General features: G+C 38.8%; 4 protein-coding genes across 5 annotated transcripts in view; 1 reads left to right on the top strand and 3 right to left on the bottom strand.

The window, feature by feature from the left end:
- The window catches only part of plpp4 (phospholipid phosphatase 4), a 61,259-nt gene extending 60,703 nt beyond the window's left edge, over positions 1-556 (bottom strand). The window contains exon 1 of the mRNA XM_027026355.3: positions 72-556. Coding sequence (XP_026882156.1) covers positions 72-160 — 89 coding nt within the window. The 5' untranslated portion in view covers positions 161-556. The remainder of the gene's footprint in view (positions 1-71) is intronic.
- Positions 557-10,961: 10,405 nt separating this feature from the next.
- On the bottom strand, positions 10,962-12,768 carry lhb (luteinizing hormone subunit beta). The gene is made up of 3 exons (XM_027027610.2): positions 12,716-12,768; positions 12,293-12,479; positions 10,962-11,373 (listed from the first exon to the last, which is right to left on the bottom strand). Coding segments are annotated over exons 1-3 (429 nt in total). The 5' UTR covers positions 12,718-12,768; the 3' UTR covers positions 10,962-11,133.
- A 520-nt stretch (positions 12,769-13,288) lies between these two features.
- Positions 13,289-15,267, top strand: cox20 (cytochrome c oxidase assembly factor COX20). The gene is made up of 4 exons (XM_027026474.3): positions 13,289-13,444; positions 13,741-13,855; positions 14,018-14,081; positions 14,894-15,267. Exons 1-4 carry the CDS (start codon positions 13,412-13,414, stop codon positions 15,018-15,020), a joined length of 339 nt encoding a protein of 112 aa, XP_026882275.1. The 5' UTR covers positions 13,289-13,411; the 3' UTR covers positions 15,021-15,267.
- A 1,681-nt stretch (positions 15,268-16,948) lies between these two features.
- arfgef3 (ARFGEF family member 3) overlaps positions 16,949-24,166 on the bottom strand; it is a 33,508-nt gene continuing 26,290 nt past the window's right edge. For both annotated transcript variants that reach the window (XM_027026464.3, XM_081724470.1), the window contains 3 exons: positions 21,408-21,747; positions 20,109-20,996; positions 16,949-19,655 (listed from right to left, as the gene is read on the bottom strand). In XM_027026464.3, the coding sequence (XP_026882265.3) occupies positions 19,464-19,655; positions 20,109-20,996; positions 21,408-21,747 (1,420 nt within the window). In that variant the 3' untranslated portion in view covers positions 16,949-19,463. The remainder of the gene's footprint in view (positions 19,656-20,108; positions 20,997-21,407; positions 21,748-24,166) is intronic.

Genomic DNA, 24,166 nt, shown 5'->3' with positions numbered 1-24,166 from the left:
AAGTTTCAGTATTTATTGTGTCACAACGCGATTGGCTACTTTTAGGCTACTATAAGCTATAGGCTACTCACACAAAAACTCCAAATAGCAGAACTCGAATCCCAATCTCCAACGCCAGGTCGCGCATGTCTTTCCTTCGATCTGGAGGCGACATCTTCATGTTCTTTTATCTCTCTCTCAGCAAATCCAAAATTGATCCAAAGATCAACAATGCGGAAAAGTCATTCGTTTTCCACTTATTGCTCTGTCCTCCTTACCACGTTAGCCTCGAAGCTTACGCCCGTTGGGTTACAGTGGAAAACTCGCACGTTTTCTTGATTCTTCGTCGCCGATCTTTGGCTGCGGGACCTGCAAAATAATAGTTTCACGTTTGTCCTTCCTCAATTTCGGTCTCTAATCCATTTGCATGTGCGCATCCGGTGATCTTGTCCATCAACCAGGCGAGAAAACACCGTGGTGAGAGAAACAAAGATACAATTGAACTTGCTTTTGAAGACGTCAGCAGTGAATGGTAATAAAGAATAGGAGATGCCGCATGGCAGAAAGTGACTCAAGTTTGGTTGGAATCTCTCTCTCTCTCTCTCTCTCTCTCTCTCTCTCTCTCTCTCTCACACACACACACACACTCTCTCTCTCTCTCTCTCTCTCTCTCTCTCTCTCTCTCTCTCTCTCACACACACACACACACACAGTCCCCCAATAATTTTTGTTAGTAATAAACTTCTTTACACTTGTAGCATTGATCAAGGACTGTAGACTAATTAATGTAAGAAAATAAAGGAAAGCATTAAAACTGCTTACAGTATTATCATAATTTTTGTTTCATTTTCACTATGAAACGTTACTTCTTTGTTGTGACACTATTTTCACCTCCTCTTCCCCAGCAAGCTGCAGCAAAGCAGGTGCGCAGAATGATGGCAGTACCTGGGGGAGAACTGAGAACTGAACCTGCAGGCAAAACGCAGCTGTACCTCACACAAGTCCATGAATATTTTATGCAACTTTAACACAGCCAGCCTACCTCCTACTCCCGCTTTCACTGCAAAAAAGATGTATGTTTTAAAAAGAAATCCATAAGTACATTTTTAGACACTTTACAGTTTCTCTTAATTTAGTTTGCCTAAGTGGTGTAGGATGTTTAAGATGCTCTTGTGTGAGCACTACGGTCTGTTGTAAACGTATGTGGGTGGGCACACTCCTTAATCCCCCATGCTCCTACAGGTTCATACTCTTTTTTTGCACAAATTCATGAAAAACTCCACCTCATCTCGCATGCTCGTGTTCCAATGTTCTGCCAGCACAAACACCTTATGCTCCTTTGCTTATGATAAGCCTGTAATTGTAATCACCTCAGTAATGAGCACAAACCAACAGTGAGCTCACATCAAAATGGCATTACCCCAAAATAAAATCTTCACTTCAAAGTACGCACAAACAAATCTCTGCAACAATAGTGAAAAATAGCGTACCAAACAATCCTGAGAAAAACGCTTCCTCTGTTGATGAAATTATAGGTCATTAATGGTCAAAGTCAATGTCATGCTTAGAATTATGGAAACTTGTAAAAGGGTTTATGTGTGAGGTTAATGGTGTTAAAGGATTGCTTTAAGCTTAAATATCATCTATCCTCTAATACTAGATGTCCACTGTAAAATTATTTCAGTATTTATCATGACATAGTCATATGAATTTCATATCTGTGTTACATAAAGTCATTATATGCATTGCACTTTTGATCCCTTAAAAAATGTGAATAAGCTTATGAATCCCCTCATACTTGCAGCTGAGCTAAACATTATAATATTATGTGTTTATTTATATAAATGTACTTGCTTCACTCAGCTCCGGTTTGTTGCTCCAACTCAGACACCCACTCACCTAAGATTAGCTCCTAGTCTCCCACTTTGTCTTCTTTAAGAGATTCATTCAATCTTTTGCAGCCAGTGCTGGAAATGTCCCCCACAGGAAAGTGTGTATGGACACAGCTCAAGCCAAAAATACCTGTATAGAGGACAGGTAGGTGGATCACACCTTAAACCAAATGTCCTGTATGAGAAAGCTGCACAGCAGTGGTAAGGACTGCTCTCCCTACAGCCAGCCGGTGTTTGCCTATACCACAAAGGCACAGTGAGAAAACACAGAAGCTTCGCTGCAGGATAATGGTGCACTGGGACATGAAATGTTATCCTGTTTCCGGTGTGTGTGTGTGTGTGTGTGTGTGTGTGTGTGTGTGTGTGTGTGTTGGAGGTGGCAGGTAACATTTCATTGTAATTGACAGGTTTTTTTATTTTCTAATATTAAAATGTTTGATGGACGCAGCATTTAGACAAACCTACTCTTGAAATGAGTAGAAGAATAGTTTTAAGGGAGAGAGAGAAAAGAACACTCAGTGACAGAACTATACATTTCCTTCATGTCTCCCTCACACTGTGATATAGGTGTAGGTTATACAGTGTAGGGCGTAAAAAAAAAATGTTACTTGAGCTTTGTAGCTTACTTCATTTGCTTTGATGCCATTATGGTGATGACAGTCAGCCCTGCTGTAAAGGTCAGCTCTGACAACATTATTACTTTCTCCTGCCTTGGAAAGTCTTACCTTGCCTTAACACCACAAAACCACACCATAGCAGAGAGCCAAACTACGCCACTATGGCTGTTTGGCCTTTTTAAATTGAGACAGGTTTCCGTTCAGTGTGCACTGTGAGCCTTAAATCATTGAGATTAAATCCAGAGGGGATCTTAGATTAAAGTAAGAGAATTATTGCAGACGTCATGCATCTTCTATGACTCACAGCTCTGAGGATATTCTGGCATTCCCAGAAGGCTCTGCTGCTCTTTCAGCTGAAGATGATTATGGTAAATGAGTTTGATATTATCCAACTATTTATTACAGTAATCAGCACTTTGTCTAACAGAGCATCATTTGGGGTGCATGTTGGATGAAATGCATAAAAACGTTTGAGGTATCAGAATTCTGTTTCAAACAACCTCACTTTAAAACTGTTTCTGTTCTGCTTAATAAATCATGAACTTTTAAAAATTACATGTTTTTTATCTGAATAAACAGACCAATCCTTAAACGATGGTATAATTCTTTCTTAGACTCTTTTACCATCTTGTGGTGGTAAGGTGCAAACACACCTGAGCGTTCTCAGATGAGAACAGGCATAGAGATCGAAACATCGACATATTCTCTATTTAATGCCTTTAAGGTAAAACTTAGATTTATTTCATTTTTACTTCTTTTGGATAATTGAACCTAGTTTACCTAGTGATTGTTTTTTTTATGTTAAATGTTACTAGGTGTATATCAACTTGGTATTGATTTTTGCTGATCTCAACTCTGGAAACAGTTCAAATGTTTTAATTACACCAAGCTGGAGAGTGATGTTTAAACAAGGACACAGTGTCATTGATGCGAAGCACCAAAGCTATTTCAGTGCTACCAACACCCTATAGATCTGAATTATGTTAATGGTGAATTGAGTGACTGAGTAAATGAGTTAGTGAGTTACAAGCCAAGTCCATGAGGTGCTTCACATCTAAAAAGAAATAATTAGGGGCACAACAATTAAGACAGGGTCATTCAGATTAACATCATAAATTGGAGATTTAGCAGTGACAGATATCAGTGAGGCTAATAAGAAAAGCAACATGTTGCTGGACATTTTTATTTTTGGGTTGGTTGGGGTTTTTTTGGTTTGTTTGTTTGGGGGGGGGGGGGCTTAGAATTGAACCCCACTGTGAAACATAGGGTTCATTTTACAGGTCATAATTGTTGGTCTTGTTAAAAATTAGCTTCAATGGTTGTGAAGTTTACTGCAATGTATGCTTCTGTCCCAAAAGGTTTGTGTATTATTTGCAATCAATGACTGAATTGCAATCAATTATCAAAAGTGGAATAAAATATTTATTTTGTGTAGTGTAGACCCAGTAGGCATATTTATTCTTCAAAGCAGGGTTTTAAGGTTAATAGAAGACAAAGAAGGCTAGGAAGACAAAGTTGGAAACATTTCAAGTTCAAGTTCAAGTTCGGTTTATTCGTCACATACATAGTCATACACAGTATAACACGCAGTGTTATGCTTTCATCATGTTTAGTGTGTTCAAACGTGCAGAAGAGCAAGTCAGAAAAGTGCATTTAGGTGAATTTAAGTCTAAATTACCATGTAGACCTTACCCTAAAACATAATAAGGTTCCTTCCACGTGGATTCATATAATAGGCATATGATGTCTCTTTTGAATTATGCAAGCTGTCAAATTATTCACCGTGTCACTGATTTTACATGTTGTTTCACAATAATCTAAAGAGAGGCTTCCAAGCATGCAGTAAATCAATGAACTGAAATAGGCTCTCTCTCAGCACGGCAAGAACCTAGCATATTTCACTCAATCATGGCTCAGTCAAAACTGACCTAATTAGAGTCATGATTTAACCAGCAGAAGCTCCATTTTACTGCACTTTACCCACTGTGAAACATATTGGTTCATTTGTTCTTCCATACTGGGTGAAATCTGAGATACAAACTGAAGAAAACATTAAGAGTACCTATCAGCCTTACAACTGTTGGCTGCTACAGACTGCCATAACATCAACTGAAAAGACATGTGCCTTAGGATTGTTTGCAGATAAGACTTACCCCATTAACACTATTACACTATTAGCTTTCATATGTTTTCAATGGAACAGAATGTCAAAGTGAAATTTATATAGTATTTATTTAAATTTATATCACTTCTATATAATTTATTTATATAGTGCTTTTTACAACACACATTACAATTACAAATGTTTCAGTCTTGTGATAGCAATCTGTCAAATAGGATTTAAACCAGGGGAGTGCTTGTCCTTTGATACCAATGAGTGTTTCCAGCCTATCCAGTAACATGTTGTGGTCTATGGAATGCAGCACTAACTACCCAGTAGTTCACAACTGTTGATATATGCTCTACCTCTATCAAATATTAGCAAAATATAAAAGCAAGAGCAGATATGTGTTAAGACACAACTCAGTGTTTGCAGCGATGTGGGCGATCGGAAGCATAACTCAGCCAAGCAATGAGAAAGGAACGTAAGAGACAAATTTGTACTCAGTGTGCAAAATATTTCATGCGTCTGGATCACTTAAGAATTCACTTGCACATCCCCACAGCAAACGAGCTGTACAAGTGCACAGAGTGCGATACATATTTTTGCCAGGTGGAGAGAGCCCTAAATTTCATAAAAGAGGAAATGGCCCCGCTCTAACGAACGCGGCGAACGTCAAGCACTTTCCTTGATGAGCATCAGCGGAATCACATTAATGCAAAGTCTCCCATGTGTTTGTGCTGTGAGAAGAGGATAGACCGACCTGGAGGCCTTGTTCAGCGTCGGAGGACCCACAAGAGAGAGGCGGTATCCCTGAATGGAATGCGGCATGTCCTTTCATCATATAGGAACCTTAAAAAAGATCCAGAAAAAGCTCACGGGAATACAAACATCCGCGTGTAAAAAGGTTGTAAAAAGATATTTTACTTTGAAGGACACCTTCAAAAATATGAATTTTCCCATTGCAAGAATCTCAAAGGGCATGATGGAATTGCACTGTGAATATATTAAGATTTATGCATTGATAATTATTTTCCATATTTTTAAATTACCAGGCACCAGTAAACTTAATAGTATCTCCATGGGAAGATAAACAGATGCAAATATCATGGGTGGGACCATACCTTGTAAAAATGTTTTGATGTTTTTGGTGGTATTGTAATAATACTTATAATAAGTGCTTCCTCAACTATGTTTTTAGTTTGTTTACCTAATTTATTTATTAATACTAATGGGAGGAGGAACTGTAACCAAAGAACGTGATTGGGATCTTATCCAATATCTTAATCCTATAATATTGCTTTGCTGTATTTTAGAAATAAACGTTTTTTAGATAATTAAAATCTGTAAAACTCACAACTCTGGAGAAATCTATTAATCTATTATGTTGTGTAAAAACACTTTTACTTTTTATTTGTCACGCCCGGGCGTCACTCAGCCAACTACAAACAACTGCACACAATGCTCATTAGTCAGCGCCCACCAATCACACACCCCCAGTCACTTCCCCTATTTATTCATGGAGTTCTTCATCCTACGCGCTTTGCATCGGTCACTGTAAGAGAGTGTGACCCGCTAGTCAGAGTTCGTCTTGGTCGCTTCTAAGCCTGAATCCTGCCGTTAGCTTCCGGACTTGCCTAGTTTCCCGTTATGTTATTTGTCTTGTTCATGAATTTCTTTTCTCTTTGTTTATTTTGATACGTTTCTTTACCGCTCGACTCACGTCACACTCCCTGACTCCAGCACCACAGTATTGTATTTAAAAAAAACATTTAGAGTAGTTCTACAAGCGTATTGGCTTACTTGTTGTATCCCAATTGCATTCCCCCCAGTACTCGTTCGATCTTATTCAACTGTGCCATCGTGTCTCGCAAATTCATAATATACTGAGATGACGGGGTACTAGTACCTGGGAGAAGTGCTACTGCCGTACAATAGCCCTGAAACCGGACCCAAATAAGTTTTAATGTTTGGGCAATGTGTTGCACCATTACGGATCGTTTTGCACTACTTCGCTAAAATCTCCGTCCGACTGTGTCGCCTAATACGTGAAACAGAATGTCTGTGTGTCAGAGAATGTTCCTGAAGGCTGTGTAACTTCAACATACAAGTTAAGAAACTACGTAAACTGAATGTCTATAACAATTGTCCGCAATGAAATTGACAGAGGAACCCTGATGACTGATGAATAAATGCTAATGTAACGTTACTTAAAGTTAACTAAAACGACTTCTGCAATAAACACTGCAGCATTTATAGCAGGTGATAATGGATGGTCCTTTTTATTTTTGCAATTCTCCGGGGTGGGGGGCTGCTAGGCCCCCTATTCATATATAAACAGTTCCATGAATTATTATGGTTGTAATGTCATATTATCATTTTTGTAACAAAAATTGCTTAATCAACTAATTGTAGGTGACAAGACTCTAGTGTGTCATTAATTAGTCTGTCACTGATGTCTAAAATGATCATAAACTCTAAAACATTGAAGGTAAACAATTTCCATTAGGAGGAAACAAGTGGCACCAGTCACAACTGCATATGCAAATCCAAAATTTCTACGGACAGCATACATCTGATAATATCAGTGCAGTGCTTAAAAGAACTATAGCACAAAGACCACAGAGAAACTGAGAGTGGTTAAAACTGACAACACAAACTTATTCAGTAAGTAGACATTCACTGGAACTCAGTATTGTACATGCTGGAGTGGCTTTCTGAGAAGAATGAAGTGGAGACCACAGCCCACTGCTAACTAGAGAGGAGTGAACTGTTTTTAACTATGGAGGAATTAAGCCTGATAAATAAAACACTGAGGCCATTTGAAGAAGATATTTGTGAAGTGTATTCTGTGTCTAAAGTGACTCCACTTGTCACTCATTCACAGAGCTGTAGCAGCATGTGAACATCAGGGCTGCTTCCTCACAGTTGGTGCAGCAATGCCGGTGGATTGAGAGCATTCACTGTTTTGCTCCCAGTTAATTTCTGGATGCTAGGTTTAAACACCTAGGATTCCAAAATAAAGACAATGTTGAGGCAATGAAGAAATGACTCCTCACTGAGATGAAGGAAGTCTGCCAGACAGTAGAGTCTGTTCATTACCCTAGCTCTACAGTAGCATCTACTTGTAGCTCAGTGCCTAGCCTACCATCTACTTCTAATTCAACCTCAGTGCTTAGCCTATTGTCTTGCTACTCTTGCAATGGTGCTAGTGCAGTGGTTAAGGTACTTGACTTGTAATTTGAAGATTATGGGTTCAAGCCCTGCCACTGTTGGGCCCCTGAACAAAGCCCTTAACCCTAAATTGCTTGACTTGTACTCAGCCATAATTGTAAGTTGCTTTGGCTAAAAAGTGTCAGGTAAATGTGCAACAAAATGAGGTTTATGGGCAGATTCTAATTCTTGTGTTTTGTCACCTCAACATTACCAGTCAGCTGAAACACATATAATAGCTGAAATGTAATATTACTGTGAGGAGAATCCAAAATCCAAAAAGCAGTCAACAAGGTAAACAAAACTAATAGAGAACAGGCAAAGAGGGTAATCCAAAAACAGGTAGAGATCCAATAAACCAGAGAAACAGACAATGATAAACAAAGGCTCAGAAACGTATCAAGCGATGAATAGACTTCACATCGACTGAACAGAAATGCAGGGTTTAAATACAAAGAAGACTACCAAGATACAGGTAATTAAAATAGCAGGTAATGGAACTAACTAGGGGGTGGAACCAAAAGAAACCAAAACAAGGAAAACGCGAGGAAACAAAACCAGGAAGTAAACAAACATTATGGCATTGCCGTGAGAACCACGACACGAGGGAGGGGCAAACGTGACAGAGCCCACCCCCCACCCCACCCCTAATGCACGGCTCCTGACATGCAAACAAAAAATGAACAAAACCCAAGAACCAGGGAACAGAACCAATAATAAATGGGTATAGACACTGGAAACATAGAAAAAGCAGGATGCTGAACCACTGAATAGATTCTAGCTTACACAAATAACAGCAGGACTGGAACATAGACAGAGACTGGCACTAGAACAGATACTGACACAGGTACCACAACTGAGACTTGAGTAACCACAGACATTAACATAGTGTCCAGAACAGGTGATGGGAGGAACATGAAGTAGAAACAGGAGCTGACTTGGCAGCCACAGAGGGTACAGGAATCATTGGGGTCTGGGAGGCCAACAAAGAGGCCTCAGGAGTCACTGACCGGCTGTGGGATGTGGCCTCAGGAGTCCTGAGCATTGTGGAAGGCCATTAGGGGCATAGGAGAGCCTCAAGGTGTGGCTGCTGGGACTAGCCTGGCACATGACGCGGGGACAAGTCTGGCATGAGGCGCGGGGAAAGGCCTGGCATGAGGCATGGGGACAGGTAGAGCGGCTTCCTCCACACCAGAGATAGGAACTGGCAGTGTGGCATCCACCACCCGGGAACAGGAACTGGAACAAGAGGGACAGGTTATTTCACGCCGAGCACAGGATCAAGCTGGGCAGCGTCCTTGACACTGGGAACAGGAATAGGAACAGGCTGGGCAGCATTCTTCACACTGAGAACAGGAACAGGCAGGGTGGCTGTTTACTTTAAAGGTTATCACAGTAGCAGGTAATGGAACTAACTAAGGGGCAGAACCAAAGGAAACCAAAACAAGGAAACACAAGGAAACAAAAACAGCATCACAGAAAATATTAGGGCTTATATTATTACACTATGAAGTTATGATGTTGTGGGCTTTTTTGTAATATTTAGAAATAATAGTATTAGTAATTAGAAATAGCAATAGAATTAGTATTTAGAAATAATAGTATTAGTAAAAAACAGTAAAAGTTAGAATTATTTTCTCCCTTAATTGCTATGGATCAGCGGCACCCCTAGCAATCATCTATACTACCTATACCGCGGGCCAGCTCTGATGTACCCTGATATGAATTTTGCATTATAGAGAGTGACTAGTATACTATTATTCAAAAAGAAATATAGCGAGGGAATAGTATGCATCTAAACACACTAATAAATCTCAGTTTACCAGTGCCAAAGCACTCAGATTCTTAGGTGAGTAATGCAGAAAGATGAATATAATGATTACATGATGGTGTCGATGACTTTTAAGTCAAAATTAAAAAATACTTTTTCAGACTTTTCAGCCTGCTCAATCAGACCTATAAGGGTCCCTGTTGGGACAGCAGGGCCTTTATAATATATTAAAGAGTGCAGAAATCATTTTGAAAGGAATTAAGTAATCAAGAACACATTGCGTTCTTGTTCGTGGTTTCAATGCTTCCTATTAGGCAGGTTTTTAGACCCTTTTGTTATAATTGTATAAAATATATAAACCACTTTGATGCAGAGAATATTTTTTGTATATCGTAAATATCCATGATTATTAATTGGTTAGCATAATGCTGTCAATGTTTGGGCAAACCACTTTGATGCAGGGAATATTTTTTGTATATCATAAATATCCATGATATTAATTGGTTAGCATAATGCTGTCACTGCTTGGGCAAAGGCGAGAATTAAAAAGTAACTGAAGCTAAAGCTCTAGAGCTGGACCTGGCTAATCTCAATCAAAGTCCAACCAACTTGCGAAGTACCCACCAAGCACTTCTCTAGTGTGAGAGAATTTTGTCGATTTCACTTGCATCCAGCTCCTCAAAGGCATCGATTTCCCATTCACGAAGAAGACCTCATTGGCCTTTCACTTGACAGCACTGAGCAACACATAAGAGCAATTGATTAATCTATCTGCAGACTTGCTGGTGTCTGCTCTTTGGACAAACATGTCTGGCACAATAAAAGTAAGTCAGCAGAGCGCTGCCAGAGCTGCGAATCGGTTCTCAGATCTCTGATCATCAGCTTCTTGGTTGAATTTCTGACTCCACATACCGATTCATACCAAGGCTTCTCAGTCACTGTTCTCAGTATGTATACCTTAAGAGTAATATTTTAATTCAGTATTTCATTTAATTATGTTTGTTATTGCCTAACTGTATCTTATTGCATTGTATTACTAAATAAAATTGTTACTAAATAATACACACATGTCTTGGATGGAAATCTGTCATTGCTGAGTATCTGGCCACTAAGTAAAAGTTCCCTGAAATGTTCCAGAAGTGAAGAATACTCCGCTCATAGTAATGGTCAGTGAAAAACATGGATGTTTGAAAGATGAAGGTCAATCAATATCAAATGTTATGTTTTGTAACAGAGTGTGATAAAACTATGATAATCTTACAGTCCACATTCGTTTGTTTGTTGCTGGTGGTGGTGTAGGATCCTTTGTGTCACTAAATTTCTCCCTCTGTGAAAATGTGTAACCTTTAGTCCAAGAAAATTTGTCCAAGAAAATGCGTTTGGTTTTTACAAGAAATTGGTAGATTTCATTAAAGCTTTACAGTTAGTACTGGATTTACCTATTACAGTAGTAAGTTTAGAATATGGTCGAACATGAAATAAAATTGTCTTATTGAATTTATATTGCTTGCATCTATTTGTATGCAAATACATAAAAACTACACATTTACTGGTCAATGTTCAGTAATCAAATACAATCTCTCTCTGTGTCATGCAATAATCTGGCTTCAGACTCTCAATTGTACAGTCAGAGGTGTCCATGGTGCACAGAGAGCAGTCACAGCTGAGAGCAACAGGATATGTGACATGGGGGTCCACACCAGGAGGGCAGTCAGGCAGGCGGATGGTTTCATAACGGACATCTCTGTAAGTGCACACATGCTGATAGATAGTGGAGAATGGGCTCTTGTACACCGGCTCCTGTAGGGGACACATTATATGGGAAACCATTCATTACCTAGGCAGAGGAGTCTTTAGGATGCATTAGTAGATTGAGTGATGTAACAAAAAGGAGGTATTCTGGCTAGAAAAGAAGCTACTTATGCAGTACATCTTACTTAGGACATGCCAAATGAACTATGAACACCCCCGAAAAAGTCGATTTTTTGTGCATACGTGCACACTGCATTCTCTTTACTGTTGCTTAAAAGTGGTCTGATGTTACTTTTCTGGACTGTTCAAAAGCCCCTCTTCCTTAATTATACACTTTACTGACAGCAACTACCTTGTACCTACACCTGGCCACTGTGTTAGGTACACCAATCTTAAGGGTGCTTGGTATAGATATACAGTTGCAGACTGTAGCAGATCTGTTGCTATATTTTTTCTCCACCCTGGTCATCACCATCACTGTAAATAGAATATGATTTGGGTAGCAAACCATTCTAAAAATGCCAGTAATACTGATGTGGTAGTGGTTGTTTTATTGATAGCTGTTGTTGGATTGGTGTATCGGACACAACAGTTTTGCAGAAGATTTTCCATATGTCAATGACACTGATGTGTTGAGATGTCTGCCACCATAAAATATATAGTCAACAAGCCAATAGTGGTCCTGTGGTATGATGAGCACGTACAAATTATGCATGCCATAGTAACACAGGACTATAGACTCTATTTATGCCACCACAAGGTCTCATTGTTTCTAATAAAAGTGACTGGTGAGTGGATATGCAACTGCATGTCTCTCACTTATATTGATTTACAATTAAAATGCTTTATATCAAAAATATGACTGCTGTTTTCATGCAGAACAGGTGTTCAAGAATATTAAAGAATAGCATTTGCTTCATTCTAAAACAGGTATTCAAGAACAGCTCCCAAAGAGCAGTGTAGTCACCTTGGTGAGGCAGTGTCCACTGCAAATAGTGGTTTGAAATACCAAGCATTTCGGACAGCCTTCTTTCTCCACTGACACGGTCTCGTTGACCAGCTCACAGGGCTCTAGTAGGTAACTTTTGGCAGGTGAGAATAAGGCAGCAGTGCAGCACAGGAGCAGAAGAGAGCAGACTGTAACCACTGACATCCTGTAAGAAGACAAATATAAATACAGTCAAATGTACACTGACAGGATAGTACATTAGAACATTAGGAAAACAAGAAGCTGGGGGAAGATATGTGGGGTTTATACAACAATATGTGTTTTGTGTGTGTGTGTGTGTGTGTGTGTGTGTGTGTGTGTGTGTGTGTGTGTGTGTGTGTGTGTGTGTGTGTGTGTAATATTCACTGCATTAAATGCCCACTATCAGCTTAGTGGTCTTACATTGGAGAATCCGCTGTGTGGTTGGTCAGCAGGCTGTTGTACGTTGTGCGGTAAGTGTTCAAACACTTGTGCATCTTGATCCATTTATATAGAATCGAAACCTTGGTTTGGATGTGTTGTGCTTTGAGTGACCTTATAAAAATCGTATTAATCTCAAATGGATTACATTTAAGTGCGCTGACATAATGACTTCCTAATTTCTCAAGGCTACATTGATTGTAAGAAGACACTAAAAACAGCAATTCTCTGTCTAGAATATCCTTTCCCAAGATAATGAATGAATAACCTTTTTTGACATTTAATTTAGAATTAGGATGTGTTCAGTAATGGGCAAGTGATCATTATCGCATGTATATTCTTAGAGAATGGAGTACTGGAACTAATCAAGATCTTCATTCAGGCAAGCTTGTCAAATATAATAGCTCAGTAATACAACGTATTAATGTCATTAATCATCTACGTGAGCATAATTAATTCCAACTCTATTTTTTCATTAAGTAATTGGATATTCAAGGACATTTAAAAAAAAACTGAGATACGGAACTTACGAACTTAGGTACATGTTGCAGTCGGGAATATTAGAGGACCGTAATATTGGTGGGAGAGTGATTGCCAGTCGGCCCTCAATGTCACTCATATTGTAACAAAGGAGGTGAATTAGAAACCGTATGATGATAAAAGTGTAGCGTTAAAAAAATGGCAGATCCGGATCCCGGGGACAAAAAACAGGTTAGTATTGTCTTTTCTTTTTTTTATTTTGGTGTTAGTCGGTAACCCTAGCTAGCTAGCTAGTAATAACAAATCTTTTAGCAATAGCTAGTAGCTAGTTAACGTTAGCTAGGTAGGATTATGTAGCCTATTTACATAACTACCTATCTTAGTTTAAGGAGTAACGTTATCAAGAGTGGTCGAAAGGTCTTTCAATTCGTAATGCAACACTGGTGTATGCCAACCCCATACAGTACGTATGCTATTGCGCTTATTGCTTTTTTGCCTTTCTAATATTTTACTATTATGCTTCACAGGGCTTCAGACTTTTAGGGATCATTGACATTGAGAAAACTCCTTGTTCACGAGATGCTATTCTCCATGGTGCCGGGGGATCTGTCGTTGTAGGACTCGTACATTTTTTGGCAACAAGTAAGTCTAAGATTTTAAGACTTTGTTTAACGTCTTATTTCATTGCTGTTTATTTAACCATACAGAAGGCAGTATCTTATAAACATCAATTATTATTAGCTTTGTAATGGTCTTCAGCCTAGAAAAACATGGTTCTACTGCTTCTTTCACCCTTTTTTACAGGCAGAGTGAAGCGGTCATTTGATGTTGGCATGGCTGGATTCATGCTAACAACACTGGGTTCATGGTATGTGATCACACTGCTGAAGTGCATAATCATGTCACGTTCCTCATGTTTTATTGTTATAATGTACAGATTATTATATATTATATACAATATGGCAATATAGACCAGACCATTTACTCTCTTCCTAGGCACTTGGTGTGTATATTAATGTGAATATTCTTTTTGAATAATGTCTGCAATGTGTATACCCTATGATCTAACATTAGCAGTAACACCATCACTGTTCATGAGAACTCATTTGCTAGTGTAGATAGTTTGACCAGTTTGTTCACAAAACAAAAAAAAATCTAATTTAAAAACAAAGTGTCGTTCACACAGTTGCAAGAGTATAATTATATCACTGTATCTAGGATTGTTAAAAAGTGCATAGTAATTACATAACAAACTTATGACTGCTTGTTGTTGTTACATTTGGAGCTTTTAAGAGGGGAAAAAAAGAAAATAAACATTTTCTACCTTCTGGGATTTTTTTTTAACGTGGATAAATGTTCATAAAATGACAAAATATGGCACACCGATAAACTTGATTGGCAACATTTGATGAGAATATTTTCTTTCAATGAAAATATTACTGATGCTTCCTTTTATTTAGGTTGTGTAAACATCTTGGACAATTTCACTAAAACAATTTAATTGTTCAGTTATCTTACAATCTTCATTTTTACTTTTTTTTTGATGAAATAGTTTTGTAGGTATGTTGTTGGATGATCTGTAACTGAAGGCATCTTTAAAATCATCTGAACAAACTTTGAATAAAACTAATTATATTCCATATATTGAACATCTAATAATGCTGTTCTTATACATTGTAGGTTCTACTGTCGATATAACAATGCAAAACTACGGATTCAGCAGAAGATTATTCAGGATGGGATAAAGAATAAAATGATATACGAAGGGACAAGTCATGATCCCACACGTACAGCAAGAAATCAGTGAAATAATCTCAATGTTGAACTGCACTTTTATTTCTTCCTCATCTAAATCTTTGCATTTCATCCTTTCATCTAAATGTGGGTTTGTTCAGTTGCTTAAATATGAAACACATTTGCCTAATCTGTTAAATTTGGAGAAAAAAAATGTATGAAGTTAGTGACATAATAATACGTATATACTGTGTGCTTATTGTTTCTGTATGTAATGATAGTAATTACTGTTTTAAAAAATGAAGCTTGTTGTTTCATAATCTCATGGTTTATGAAGATATACCATGTATATCATAGCATGAAGGCCACAAGCAAGAACTCGTCAGTCATATCAGTACTGTTGCCAGATGGATTTTGTTCATCCAAAGTGGGAGCAGTTGGAGTCCTATTGGTGCTATCAAAATCCATCGCGATTATATTAGTTCCGTTCTCCTTGAGCCCCAAGCACGTTTTGTAGAGGAAGACTAAAACTCAGGAACAGCAAGGAGCACATTGCTATGACAACGTACAAAGTGACCTCCATTCTCCTGGCCTTGCATGCAGTCAGTTCATCCATTTGGTAAACCTAACAACAGTACATATTATTTTAGTAATGAAATAGCCTTTGATGGTATTTCATTGTTCTGGCTATGTGTGTAATATTTTATTCCATATATATATGGGCATTCACACAAGTCTATCTGTCAAGGTACTGAAAGAAACACCTGCCAATGCAAAATGGTACCAGATTTCCAGTAACACATTTTGTTATCTGTAAGCTCTGCTGGTTCAAACACCTGGACTTTTTGGATTTTTATCAAGGCATTATTTATTTATTGCATATTTGTCCCTCATTATACCTTCAATGGGCTATAACCCTATCCATTCATATAATTCATTATCACTTCATTCAATCATGCAGTATACCTCCACCTTTCCCCATTTAAAACTTGAAAAATGAACGCAAATGCAATAAACTCATTACCTTTTCATAGCATTATGCCTGTGCAACAGAAAAGGGAGGGGGAAATGTTGCTAAAACTGCCCTAGTAAAATGTGGCAGGTCTACTGTGCATCTCATATCTTAGTCTCCAGCTAAATCATACTCAGTTTACACTACCAGTCAAACACTTGGGCATATTAAAACAAAACAATTTGCACACAGAACAAGAATGAAGTTCAGAATTGAGTCTGGATTATGTGTTCCATTTCAGAACTGGACAAAATATGCAAAACTGCCCCCACCCCAACAGTGTGTGCTATGTGCACCCCTCCCCTACACTACTTAAGAACACATTTCAATCAACACTGCGTTTACAACCAATTAGTACATGCATTGGTGAGAAGCTGCAGCCAATCACACAGCATTCTCTCAACCAGTAACCACAGCCCACTGGAGGGCTGCATTGGGCAGAAACTCCACCCAGATAGGCACATGAACGCAAGGTCCTAGCACTGAGAGTGAAACATGCTAACCATCAAGCCATACCCTCATAGCATATGTGAGAATTTATTTTAATATATCATAGGTGGCTGCCTCATTAAGCTGGTTAAGAGAACACTGATAGCATTCAAAGTGGTCATCAAAGATTTAGATTTTGATGAACGTAAAATCTAAGAGTCAATATTTATTAAAAACAGCATAAATCACGTTATTTCACTGTTTTGATGCCATCACTTTTTAAAATGTAGTTAATAATTAAATATTAAACAGAGTAGGTGTGTGCAGATATTCCACTGGTAGTATTGCAGAAGGCTAATTTGAGCTCACATGTTCTCTTCAGATACAGATGATGGAGGATTACTGAGTGTGGGTGAGATGAGGTACATGCCTATTTGAAGATAGGAGCCCTGTTGACATCCTCTAATCCAGTGTTCTTTGTGTGATAGTAAGAACTGTAATGAGTGCAAGGTGTTAGTCAGGCAAAAAACAACCAACAAACCAAAAAAACAGACACCAAGTACTAACTTTGTGTTTTTATTCTATAACACATGAATTAACATCTGGCAAACAGGTATTCAGCATGTGCACATACAGTATGTCTACCGCAAGTTTGTTGTGGCACAAAAAATATGAAAGTAAGGTTAAAATAAATAACATTTCTCCAGGTCTTTAAACATTCAGACAAGGTTGTACCATTATTATATAATCATAAGGCCTCATAATCAAGAGATTATGCGGTTCTGTATTAAACTTAAAATACATAGCACTAGAGTGTCACTGATTGATAGTTCATGAGCTGACTGAAGTCAACAGTAAATTCAGTGGGGAAAAAAAATCATATGGCATTACTTTATTTGAATAATTTGTTTGCTTTGCATCAATTGAGGTGAAGTGAGATGGATCACAGGTTCACACGTGTGAGGTGGATCACACTTTTATTTTTAAGGTGGTAGGGTCTCAGAAGTCAAAACAAATATGCAAGATCATGTGTATATGAGCCATTACTATACATAAAAGTCTCTTAAAGAAACAGAAAATGGTAAATATACACAAGAAATGACCAAATGACCACCTGTAATGACATGGTTGTTGAACTTGAATCATATTTATGAAAGGGTGAATTTGCACAAATATCACTTCTGATCTCCTACTAAGATAGCAATAAATATTATCCCCTTGGTTTAGAAATGTTGACTTGTTATTAATAAAAAAGAGGAAAACTCCTGACCAAAATACATCAATTCTGTTAAGACAAAATTTGCCTTAAAACACACAACAAAAACAGCTCATACTTTAACTCTTAGTTACAAACTCAATAAAGCACATAGAGTCACACTCCCAGTCATTTTAATAGACGTCTTTGGTCCTTTTCATTCACTGAAACAATCATATTTAACTGTCTGTCAAATAATGCACAGGAATTTGTGATAGGTTTTTACATTTGAATTCAGCATAGTTTTCCTTTGTGCAATACAAGCCCAACAAAACCTGTGCTTAAATACTATATATGAGGGTTGCCTATTCTAGGGTTACTGGATTCTGTCAGTTATAACTGCATAAAATTATCAGAACAAGTATTTTGCAGTAATTTTGCTTGGTAATTTATGGTGAACAAAATATATTAAAACATACATATTTTACTTAACACATAGTAGCTAAGCCTATTAATAAATCCTTGGATATGTGTGCTCCTAGATCACAGTCTTTGAAAAAGTCCATTGACACATACAGGTCACATGATGCATTGCTTACAGAAATGATTACTGAACAATCCGTTCTTCAGGATGCATGAAAATATCCTGCAGTTTCAAACATTTCTCCATTAAGCTCACAAACAGTACAGTAAATGTTTAAGTCACAGCCACTGTTAGAAACCAACTAAGAAACCGACATTAAAGCGACAAAAACTGCCAACTGAAGCACTTTTGAAGAGATACATTTGCTTCTGTTGCCCATTTAACAGCATTCGCAACACACAGCTGTGCTATATACAGTAGTAATAATCCATTCATAGATGTGGAAACTGTAATGAAAATGTATGACCAAAGGGCTCAAGCAAAAACCTAAGGAGCTATTAAAAGTTATTAAGACTTAAGTCATTAAGGGTTACGGAACCTGAGGCCAGCATCAAGAGGAGGAGGGTCTGTCCTGCAGTCCTTATATGTGGAGTTTTCAACTATTTCAACTGCCAAAGCTAATGGAAACTCTGAACAATTTCTCCTCACCTCAAAAAGTTTGAGATTTTCTTGTGATGGCAAAAATAGCAAAAATAACAGCAGAGCGCAGATTTATGTGCAAGCAACTGCGGGGATTCATTCTAAATCGAGAAGGAACTCACTTGTTTGCGCTTGTTAATCAGTCGGTCTCTGTCTTCAAAGACGGCATTAATTGCATCAGGTGTGCTCCTTCTGGGCTGGAAGGAAAACCTGCAGAAGAGCCTGCAGATATGCCTGCAGTCACTGTAGACTTATCGGATAAGACTGCACACACCTACAGCATACAGTGTAAGAATGCATGTTGGGAATGAACCCATTACATGTGCTTTTTTGGACATCAGAGAAGGATTTAAATCCATTTCAGGCTAAATATCTACAACCAGTGAACTATCATAGCATTAAAAAAACTTTATTATATCATAGACATTGGTTACCGAGTCAACAAAATTGCATGAAGTAACCATTGATTCATGGGCGTTAAATATTAAAGCTGATGGATACATAATGATAGATAAAATAATATGAATAAAGTAATTTCAAAAGACACTGAATAATAAATTATAGATTCCGTGTTGTAATATCTTACATTTTGCACAGCGATCACATAAATATGTTCTGCAGAGATTACAGGGATCAACAATAAATAAAGTAATTTATACAGAAGAAATCCTTTATAGCCCAATGAGTGCTACAATGTCAAGGTAAAAAAAAAAAAATTACAATCAAATGGGACTACGGGCAAAGCCAATTCATGATACCAGCAACAACGACGACAAAAATAAACAATGCATCAAACAAACAAAAAACAGCAATCTCCTCACAGGATGATGTCATACACTCGACCTACACGTCCCAGCCACTCACGCACTGCCTGCCGCACTCTGAGGTCAGTCACATGACATGTCAGCTGACTGATGCACGGGAATACGACCGGCTGGAGGGCGATGAAGATGGGGTCTGACAGCAGTTGGATTTGGTTCAGGATGGTAAGGACCATATTGGTCCATGCCTGGATGTACGAGAAGACCAAGTTAAGACAAAATTGCTAAATGAACGCTTCATCCAAAGACATCAAAATCTAGTGGTCTAGTTTGCAAAATGCTAGCTGAAACTTACTGATGCTGTAATAGATTTTTAAATTTATGTTAATTTCTACCAGCTATGTAAGGAAACCACCCCCTCCCTTCAGAATCAGGCCCTTCATCTGAATCCAAAGCCCCTCCCACCACTTAACACTTACACTTAACACCTACTCAATCACCTCCCTGTAGGGACATGTCCTGAATGGTTAATGCAAACTGTTGAATGTTTTGGAATGTTCAGAACCCAATGCAGTCACAGGGCAGCTATTTTCATGATAGCAATTGGAATGTACAGTATTACCATGGTCTTTAAGACTCCTTAAACTTTTATCAGACGAATACAAACATAAATAAGGTAAGCATAAATGCAATTCTCTTACTTGTATTTGTGCCTCCGAGTCTCTCAGAGAGACATTATGGGAGCTGGCAGTAGAGCCCGAGCGGGGCCGCTTGTCCTGCCGCAGTAGCTCTGGCCCTGCACTGAACGAGTGGCGCATGGGCCCCTGCTCCACCAGCTGCTGGGGCCTCTGGGGCCCCTGCGAGTCCGCTGTGTCTGCTCTCCTCTCACCAGCCTTTGCCTCCCTCACGAATGCAGCGTGGTTGTGCTGCTGCTTACGCTTCTTGTACTCGATCATCAGCTTGGTGATGGTTTTATCTGTAGCAATGCTGTACAGCTTGTTGCCGGCACTCTCCCACCATTCCTTCTTTCGGGCGGCCTCGCCACGCCTCTCAGCCCACTGCTGGAGCTGCGGCATGGTAAGGCCTGGCCCAGCAATTGCCCCAGGGCTACGCCGCTCCTCGGGTAGCGCGTCAGCTGAATGAGGGCGAAGCCCATCCTCAGAGGGCGTGCCATGGCCAGAGGGCCCCCCGACTGAAGGCGTGGACGTCTCAGATGGGAAAAGGGGAAGGAAGAAGAGGGCGTCGGGCCGCAGGGTGGGCTGCTCCTCGCTGCCACTCTCCAGGTCCAGGTGCATCTGGATGTAGTTGTTGCAGAGGTCTGCGCAGAGCTTGTGCAACCGAGTGACCAGCCAGGCCCAGTCAGCACTGCTGGCTGGCTGTGTGCTCAACGAGGGCACGCGCACGCGCCACTGGCGCTTCTCCCGCCCACGGGGAGGGCTCACCTGTGCCGTCTCCTCGAAGATGTCCTCATCTTCAGACGAGCACTGCTCGGATGAGTCCGAGGTGCCCTCCTCCTCTTCGCTGAGGATCTTCTTCACCTGGTCCACCGTGATGTTGTCCTGGTTGACCAGCATGGCACACAGCAGAGCCTGAAGGGCCCGGCAGACAGTAAGGAGGATGAAGTAAATGATCATTGGGACTCTCTGTACTAAGATGGTGAAGGTCTGTACAGTAGATGCAGTAAATAACTGCTTCACTTTAAAATGCTTTCATTTTAAAATATTAATGTGGTCCAGAGGCTACGATTCAATAATAACCAAGGTTATTGAAAGGGCCACATTTACAGAAATGATTGTTAATGTACACTGTTTCTGTAAATCGAAATTGACCAAGAAATTAGTGTGCATGGAACCAGTTATTATGACCTCAAGTTCATCTTTAATTCAGCCTTAGAAAAATGTGCATTTCGGAATGAATTCCCTAAATCCCATTTCACCAAGAATTCACAACATCAGAAAAATAAGCATAGAAACACAGCCACCAGGCCTCAGAAACAGCACCTGGAAGTAGATGTTGAAGCTCATGGCGGACTGGCGGTAGAGGTTAGCAGCGCTGCACACCCCCGACACCTTCATAAGGAGGTACTTGAGTCCAGGCCGAGTATCAAAGTCTCGTGCCGTGCAATACGATTCCAGCAGCAGGTCGAAGATGATGGCCAGGTTCTGCATGGAGATATAGCGCAGGAAGCCAGCAGACTTGGGCTCTGACACGGGTGTGACCCGATCGTGGGCCTCAGTGCTTCCTGAGCCCTTCACAAACTCTTCCAGCAGGATGTCATAGAGGTTTTGTAGGAGCACTTGATGGGACAGCAGACTCACCACTATTGTCCGGAAAGGAATTCTGTGGAGGACAGCACAAGAACCCATTCCAGGAACCATTCAATAATCATTCAAAATTATATTAACAGCAAATATAATTAAAAAACTATTTTTAAGTCTTGGCTTAAAAGCAGTAACTGAAGGAGCGCATCTCATGTTCAGTGATGGGCTGTTCCACAGAATCTTTGCGGTAACTTCAATGGCACGGTCACCTTAGCGTTTCTGAGACCATCGAGCATCCAAAAGTAACTGATCTGAAAACCTCAGAAACCTAGGAGCTGAGTAAGGGTTCAAGAAAGTCATTCTTACTGGAAAGGGCTTTCCCTGAGCAAGGCCCTTAACCCTCAATTCCTCAAACTGTATTCAGTCATAATTTTAAGTCACTTTGGATAAAAAAAGCATCCGCTAAATGCCACAAATGTAAATTTAGCTGATTTTTCTCATCTTCAAGGCACTTAGAGACACTTCAATGAGCACAGATCATTAGGCAAATCATCCTCAGATGGCAACAGAGCTGAGTTTCATCAGCATAGCAATAGAAAGAGATGATGTACTTCTTAATGATGTTACAGAGTTGTAGAATATTTAGTGAGAAGTGTATGGGCCTTACAAAGGATCCTTAAGCAACTACACAGCTAGTTACAATGATGGGTAAAAAAAAATCTGTTAAAGTTTTAATAGAAAAAGTCTATGATGGCCTATGATGCAGGTCAATCATATTCTCAAGATATTAATTTGTTATAATCTATGCTGTCAAAGGTGATAGTGAGGTCTAAAAGGATCAAAACAGCAGTCACCAAACCTAATTATAAATAACAAGTCATTTCTCACATTAAAAAGGGTAATGTTTGTGTTTCAAAAGCTTGAAAGACTGAACATTCTATGAAAAATATGAAAAAATTTGTTTGGGTATGAGCAAAGTTGGGAAAGACTACCTAAAACTTTGAAGAGGAAAATAATATGGAAATAAATCAGAAATTACTAATTACCTCAAATTTGAGTTCATGTTTTCTAAGCAGAGGCTGCACTAATAATGATTGCAATGCACAGGAATGTTTCTGAAGGTTAAAGAAGTGTTTACAATGGAAAGCACTCTAGAGCATGTTACATCAAATCTAGCTGTTAATGGACATGAAGGCATGAACATCACAAGAAGACATAATGGGCTTCATGTGGCATACAATACAGACAGGCTCAAACTGATTAAAAACAGAAGTATGGCCTGAGTCAAATGAGTGATCATAATCAGAGGGCCTAATCTATAATTTGATATTCTGTAATATGAAAATGATATTCTGTAATAATTTCAGAAATTATTATTGTATTTACAGCTAGCTATTTAGAGGGTTACATACAATACTACAAGCATTGCTGATGCCTAAGACTTGGTCCTAGTCCTTGGTTTTAACATAGCAGTTCAATATCTCTATGACTATCAGTTACAGGATAAACTACATATTGCTGTGGTGCCTAGACAGCAGATTTAACACTTCTTTTAAAAATCATTAAAAATACATTAAAATGTATCAGAATGCATACAAAACAGGCCAAAAGTTATTTCCTAAATATCCTCAAATTTTGAACAGGCTAAACTATTCGTCTTATAATCAGACTTGCATATACCTCCTTAATGTTAAAAGCCTGAAAGTCTGAAGATGAATCCAAGAATAATTTTACATTTCATTGTTTGATCTGAATCAAACATAAAACGCTTGAACAAAGTTCTAAACGATTTCAGAAGACCTGTGAGGTCAGTGCTAGGGGGATCAATGAAGAGAAACCAGCAGAAATATATTAAGTGATTTTAGTGCAAGACAAACAAGCTCTTACCCAATTTTCCTGCATCATGGTGAGCATGTGGGAAAAGAAAAGTAAGTCAGCATGCAAATGTGAAATTCAATCAGTGCATCTGGGAATAATAATCAGGAATTACTGCAACTGTCATTTTTAGCACAACAATGGTGTTTTGTAAAATGTATATTATATATTCACAATACATTTACTATCCTCTGTTGATGTACTCTGAGGATAGCACAAAGAATTAATCAGTTTCTGATTAGGGCTTTTATTGTGTGTGTCTCTCTGTTATTTTGAGCTTTAGCATCAGTAGATGTACTTGTCTTGATTTTCTCTTTTTGATTTCAGGAATTGTCATATGTACTGTGTGTTTTAAACATGTTTTTAAAAATGCTTTCCATCCATCTGCCCAGGACAGCAGATTAAAATTAGCCTTTTGGTTAACTCTAGCTCAGTTTTTTATATTAACAAATTAAACTAACTTATGCACACTTTCTCTGGTTAAAGAAGCTCCCTCTTCTACCTTTTAAAAACTCCTAATATAAAAAAAGCATTCAACTCCATTAAAAAAAAGGAACTTAAATAAATTTAAGAGTAGAAGTGTTTTACAAAGCTATAAACAATGTGTTGGGTGGCCGTATTCA

This window comes from Electrophorus electricus, chromosome 12, assembly GCF_041902795.1.
Source record: "Electrophorus electricus isolate QZ-2024a chromosome 12, ASM4190279v1, whole genome shotgun sequence".
In the NCBI taxonomy this organism is placed as follows: Eukaryota; Metazoa; Chordata; class Actinopteri; order Gymnotiformes; family Gymnotidae; genus Electrophorus; species Electrophorus electricus.
The sequence above is the reverse complement of the archived record's forward strand: the minus strand, read 5'-3'. Positions and strand labels throughout refer to the sequence as shown.

Bases quoted from the DNA above. Each gene is read 5' to 3' on its own strand.
- lhb (XM_027027610.2), bottom strand. The intron at 11,374-12,292 runs GTGACTACACTG...TGTCCCCTACAG, and splicing joins GTGGACACTGCCTCACCAAG to GAGCCGGTGTACAAGAGCCC.
- cox20 (XM_027026474.3), top strand. From the start codon at position 13,412: ATGGCAGATCCGGATCCCGGGGACAAAAAACAG. The intron at 13,856-14,017 runs GTAAGTCTAAGA...CCTTTTTTACAG, and splicing joins CGTACATTTTTTGGCAACAA to GCAGAGTGAAGCGGTCATTT. The intron at 14,082-14,893 runs GTATGTGATCAC...TATACATTGTAG, and splicing joins CTAACAACACTGGGTTCATG to GTTCTACTGTCGATATAACA.